This window comes from Aphelocoma coerulescens, chromosome 10 (genome assembly GCF_041296385.1).
Source record: "Aphelocoma coerulescens isolate FSJ_1873_10779 chromosome 10, UR_Acoe_1.0, whole genome shotgun sequence".
Taxonomy (NCBI): domain Eukaryota; kingdom Metazoa; phylum Chordata; class Aves; order Passeriformes; family Corvidae; genus Aphelocoma; species Aphelocoma coerulescens.
The window spans coordinates 13,948,042-13,954,305 of record NC_091024.1 but is presented as its reverse complement, the minus strand read 5'-3'; the positions used below and the strand labels follow the sequence as shown (position 1 = coordinate 13,954,305).

At 43.3% G+C, this 6,264-nt stretch overlaps 1 protein-coding gene across 1 annotated transcript in view; it reads right to left on the bottom strand.

The window, feature by feature from the left end:
* Positions 1-1,664: 1,664 nt before the first annotated feature.
* The window catches only part of MYZAP (myocardial zonula adherens protein), a 51,443-nt gene continuing 46,843 nt past the window's right edge, over positions 1,665-6,264 (bottom strand). Inside the window, exons 13-15 of the mRNA XM_069026224.1 lie at positions 4,172-4,864; positions 3,282-3,504; positions 1,665-2,557 (exon numbers count right to left, since the gene is read on the bottom strand). Coding sequence (XP_068882325.1) covers positions 2,420-2,557; positions 3,282-3,504; positions 4,172-4,864 — 1,054 coding nt within the window. The 3' untranslated portion in view covers positions 1,665-2,419. The remainder of the gene's footprint in view (positions 2,558-3,281; positions 3,505-4,171; positions 4,865-6,264) is intronic.

The window sequence follows — 6,264 nt, the reverse complement described above, 5'->3', positions numbered from 1 at the left end:
TTGGTTTAGTTAGCAAAAGTGTGTGGTCAGCAGAAGGTAGGTAGAGGTAAATGTCAGTACTCTAGAAAACAAGTCCCTAACTGTGAAGCTTTGTGTGAATGCCTTTAGCACAGAAAAGCCAGCATGGAGAAAACACACACAGCATCTTACAGAAGTGTGACAGCAGAGTCAGTGAGGATAAGGGCAATGATCCTAACCAGGGGAAGAGATGCAAACAGCCTGGAAGTGGTAATTTATGTTTCATGAAACAGCAAAGGGAAAGCCAATACAATTCTGAGGCTGCTTGTCCTTGAGCAGCACAGACTGCAATAATGGGAGGGCTGCTGACGAGATGCAGCTGGACAAGCAGGTGGTAGCATGAAAAGCATTGCTTAGAGATGAGCTGCATCCACAAGAGGAGATCACTCCTCTGGTCTGTGAGTCAGAGCCACACACTGAACAGAAATAGAATCAACTGAGATGTCAACATGGATGCTGAGGGATGAATGTGAATGGCTGAAAACAAGCCAAAGAATTGTGCTAACAAAGGCAAGTGATGGTGAGAAGCTGGGAGGATGAAGAAGGAGCATAGACAAGAGAGGAGGTAAAAAATCCCCAAGTATGAAAAGAAGGTGGAAAGGTGAGAAGGCCTAGAAATGACAAACATATGCAGAGTCTGAAACCAAAACAGGAAATAAGCCTCAGGAGAGCTATCATGGCAAAGACACAAAGATGTTGAGGTCTCTGAGATATTCAATGGACTGAGGCACATAGGAGGTGCCAGGTGTACAGCTGGTATTTAGATGGAGCTCCAGAGAGCAAAATAAGATAGCAGTGGCAGGAGGATGCATGACACAGGGCAGGAGTTAGACACAGACACACACAGAGCAATGTGTCATATGAAAGGGAATGGGGGTGCAGGGAGGCAGAATATGGATTTGGTTTAGTGACAGCAAGTAAACCTAATATGGAAAAGGGAAGAGCTGATGAGAAGCCACTGAACACTGAGAACAAGAAGGCTGCAAGAGGAAAGGGTACAGGAAAGAGCAAGAGATGACCTAGTCAAAAAATATCACAATTAGCTTAGCAGCAGTTCCACCTGTCCAACTGCAGGGCCAGAGTATGGACTGTGCCACAGGGACTGCCCAGGACAGTTTGTGGAGTATTTGGGAGAGAGTTACTGCCTGCTAGGAAGGTGCTACATGCACTCAAGAAGTGGCAGAGAGCTTCCTCCCCCATTTTCATCCCGTGCAGCTTTTTAAATGACTTGCAGCTGGAGAAGCCTTGGTTTCCAAAGACGTCATTCCTGCAGGAACATGTACACAACCAGGGACAACCCTGCACACACAGCTGTGGCAACATCTTGCAAAACAGGTGTTGCCAGGCTGTACAAGGAATTGCTGAGGTTTGTTTTTAAGAACTGAATTCAAACTAGGCTTGGAAAATCCTAGTCCACAGTGAAATATCATTGTGAGATACTTGCCAGGTGTGTTCCTTATCTTTCAAAATTCACACTACTATTCATGGTCTTGTAAGGAAGGTTGCTTTTTGTCTTCAAGTAACAGCCAAAACTTAAAAAATACACAGAACACTTTCTCTGAGAAAACCAGAGGGTGGCTCTCTTAATTTATAGTACTGGACTATGAAAAAATAGTACTCCAAAGTATGAAAGCAGTGTACAAAAATAAGGAAAAACATAAAAGTCTTTAATAAAAATAGTAAAGTCTTCAGATTAACTTGATCTCTTGATGTGCTTTGCCATAATAACCAAAAATCAAACAGCAGTCCCTTAAAGCCCAAATGGAATTTGAGTTACAAAATAACTTTAAATTCTTCCCTATTTACAACATAAGGGCAGCAAGTGTTATTTTAAGGTGCAGGCTCAGAAACAAGTTCTCATGTGGTAAGAAGCTACTTTACAGCCTAAAGATCAGGTATTTATTGTAGCTTTCTGAGCAGGCATTTTCACCATATGGTAAAAGCAAGGTAATATTAAATAGGTAAAAGAAGTATCTCATGTTAATACAAGACAAGAGCTTTCATACGTGTGAACAGTTCACAGGCACCTCAGCTGACATGTTTTGTGCCAAAGCCCTTTGCAATCACATTACTGCACAGAAGAAACCTTCTCTTGTAGCTGACCCATCATAGCCTGTAAAAGTGTATTAAAGAGCTCACTTTATTAAAGCTGAGAACTGTGGGGCATTCCACAAGGACTGGCTGCCCCAAGTGCTCAAAGAACAGTCCCCAAATAAGACTGATAAATATATGTCACATGTATATTTATGATGTCTACACTGAACCCTTCCTGGAGCTGTCATGTGAAAATTTTAAGAAAAAACTGACTAGATCAAGCATTCTCAATATTCGGGTTTGGGTTTTAAGAAGTACTGCATAAAGATCAGTCACATGGCTCATCCTCAGATACCCTTTCATGTATTCAGTCTTCTGCTGAAAAATAATCTTCATCTCTCACTTCTCTGTACTGCATTGAGGCCTCCCCCTCTGGTTCAAACCTGAGCATTTTTATATTCAGTCTCTCTGCAAGCTTCTGTGCTGCAAGCTTGGCTTGCATTTCCTATGTAAGAAAAAAAAGGACACAGGTTAAAAAAGTGTTCATTTGTCATTTTCATGAATAAACTAATATACTACAGTATAAACTGGACATCATACTACCAGTAATTCCAAAGTGGGCTTAATTAAAAGTTTTAGTAACTAGCAAAGAAATTACAGGTTTCTTTTCACACTTACACATAATTATGCTATTAATATTTGATTCTTTTTAGTAAGAGTTGAAATTCCCCCTGTAGCAGCCCCCACCCATGATACACTAATGTCAGTTTTAACAGAACACTTCTACAATAGTGTCTAATTTAAACATTAGCCTGACACTACCTGGAAAGTCAAAATCCATTACAAGAGATTTTGAAGAACCTCAGAACTTGGATTCTTCAGACACAGCAGAAATAAAGGCAAATGTAGATACTTGCATATTTTAACATAACAAATACTGCTAGGCCTTCATTTATGCAAGTGATAAAAACTCTTTAATGAAGAGTGAAGAAAGTGCAATAAGTTCAGCATATCAACACACACAGATTTTGTTTAATGGAGAACTAATACCTTCAGAGGCCAGTAATACATTATTTAATTATATCATTAAAAGAATCAAATACAAGACTAAGTGCCTTTCCTCAAAGTCTGCCCATCTCAATTCACTATCATAGAAAGATCCTTTTATGTTTTCTTTTTTAGGAGTGATCCTGATTATATAATTTTCAGACCAAACTGTAAATTCATACCTCATAAGCTTCTTTTTGCTGTATCTGAATTGCTATGGATTCCTCTATGGATAACAGCTTAGTGGGGGAGTGGTGAAGTGGTGGCAGTCGAGCTGCTGTGATGTCATCCAAGTGTTTCTTATCTCTGAGTCGTCTTTCTTCTGGAGGAACTGGAGAGCCAAATCCCCCAGGTGATCGACTGGATGAGGAACCATGAGATGATCCACTCTGCTCTCCTGATAGTCTGGGAGACATAAAACACCTAAGTTGTGACCCAAATTTGCATCACAAGGTTGAACAACTCCAGTTCCAAAACTTACTTTTAACACGTAAGAGTGGAAAATAAATCTGAAGTACTACAAAACCACAGACAAATAAAAAGTAAGCAGCACTCAGAAAAACTAGAACTATTTCTCTGCAGAGAGACAATATCACAAGCTCCTCCTGACAGTGAACCAAGCTGGTTTGCTGATTTATTAGCAAACTGAAGTAGCAATGCTTTGGGGGTCACACAAGGTACAAACTGCTACTGGTACCAGAACAGACAATGTGAACTGTAATTCTCCTAAAAGTGTAGAAAAAGCAAAAGGCTTCCAGCGATTAAAGTTCTACATGTTTTAGAACTGATCCAAAATTTTTGCCAATTGTTTAGTAGTTTTGCACCTTAAGCTATGAAATCCTATGAAGATTCATGACAATTGTTTTAATGGGTAGAATGAGCCCACTGCTCAGTACTGCGATTCTGTGGCATTTAAAACTAAAGAGCCAACATATGAACCTCGTGTGTCATGAGACTTTAAATCTCTTTAATCATCACTAGAACATAAAGCCATCATGCTTGTTCTGTATCATTTCCAATTTTATGCACATCAAGTTTCTCACAAAAGGTTTTTCTATTTCATAATACTTACACATTTGTTTTAAATTTGGGTTTTTTTATGACTGGATTCTTGGCTCTAGCCTCTAGAACTTCAATATAATGTGGTGTCTTGGGATGCTGGCTTCCAAATACATTGCATTTATGTTTTGCCACATCCTGCTCTTTTTCCAGTATTTTTTCACTGTTTTCCCCATCTGCAATTGTAACTCTTTGAAAGGCATCAACCAAGGCATCTTTACTACTGTCCAAAGCAGCTGTACTTTCTGTATCATCCTCAGTATTGCTCTGAGAGACTTGCTGATCATTGTTCAGATGACTGCTCGTGGCTGGCTTGGAGACAACTTCACAAAAACAATTCTGATCCTTTGTAACAGTCTTTACTTTATCACTTTTCCTCTGAGTCCTTTGATTTTCCAAAGCTGTATTTGTGGCATCTTCCTCAATACATTCTGCCTCCTGCCTTTCGGCAGCAACATCAGAAATATCTTTAATATTAGAGTTTTCATTAAAGACTGAAGAATCTGCACTGTTCACTGTGTCCTCATTTAGGACAACTTCCTCTTTGTTTGTACTAATCTCCTGTTTTGCCTGAAACTCCAACCTGACAGCAGATAACAACTCAGCTGTCCTGGCAAGTTCTTCCTCTTGGAAAATGGCAAGCTTCAGCTTTTCAGCAAAATCAGAAATCTTCTTACCCTTATCTGGAAGCCTAGCAATGAATTTCCTGAAACAAACAAAACCCAAACAAAATTGTTATAAACAATCTTATTTCAATCTGAGATACAGAAGTGTTTTATTAGAATAGCTAATGGGGCCGCTTTCACATTGTAACATCAGCTTCTTATTTACATACTAAACTTCTGAAACACGGCAAGATGCAAAGCACTTGCAGCACAGCAGTAACGCTGTGTTGTCAGTGAAATACACGAGTCATTAAATAGTTTGGGTGGGAAGGGACCTTAGAGATCATCTCGTTCCACTCCCTGCCACGGGCAGGGACACCTTCCACCGGACCAGGTTGCTCAGAGCCCATCCAACCCTGAACACTTCCAGGGAGGGGCAGACACAGCTTCTGTTCCAGTGCCTCACCACCCTCACAGGGAATAATTTCTTCCTTCTGTATCTAATCTAAACCTACTCTCTTTCAATTTGAACCCAATCCCTCCTTGTCCGCCGCTACATGTTCTTGTAAATAGTTTTGCCCGATCTTTCCTGTAAGTTCCCCTCAAGTTCTGGAAGGCCGCAATTAGGTTACCCCAAAGCCTTCTCTTTTCCAGGCTGAACAATCCCAATTCTCTCAGCCTTTCCTCACAGGACAGGTGTCCATCCCTGTGCCCACAGACTGCAGAGCCACACGGCTGCTGAGCGCTGTCCCGCATCCCCGCTGGAGCCCCGGGGGTACACGCGGCCTCGCCGGCCCCCGCAGGCGCTGAACGAGAGCAAGCGATTCGTCCTCTGCCGCCTGCGCGGGGACGGGCGAAGCCGGCGGTAAGCCCGGCCCGCTCCTCGGCGCCCGCGCTCCGGCAGCCCTCACCGGTCAGCCAGCAGCCGCTCCTGCCGCCTCAGCATCTCGCGGAGCTCGGGCAGCGCCCGCCCGCGCAGCCCCGGAGCCGCCGCCATGGGCACCTGGCAGCGCCCCGCGGGCCGCCATCTTGCCGGAAGCGACGGCACGGCGGCAGGGCCGGACTTGCTCGGAACGCGAACGCCGAAAAGGCTCCTCCACCCCGTCCGCCGAGCGGCGGCGGCAGAGCCCTGAGGGGCGGCCGGCGTGCGGGAGCGCGGGCTGCTCACCCCCGCGCTGGGCACTCGCCCTGATCGTACGAGAATTGCAGCAACAGCTGGGAAAGCTGCGGTTTGTGTTCTGTATGGCACGTGTGACATGTACGGAGCAGCAGCTGAAAGGCTGTGCGTTTGGGACCAATTTGACACCTTTTAGCAACTTTTTGGGGCAGCACCTCAGCAGACTCTGACTGTTCCCCCTCCCCAGACACCAATCTGGTATTCTATCAAAGTTTTTCGACATCTTTTGTCTGTGGAAATTATTAAACAAAGTCTAAAACCAATTTTTTTTCTCAAAATTCTGGAAATTTCTGCTATCATTTTTGGTCAATGCGTAACTTTAAA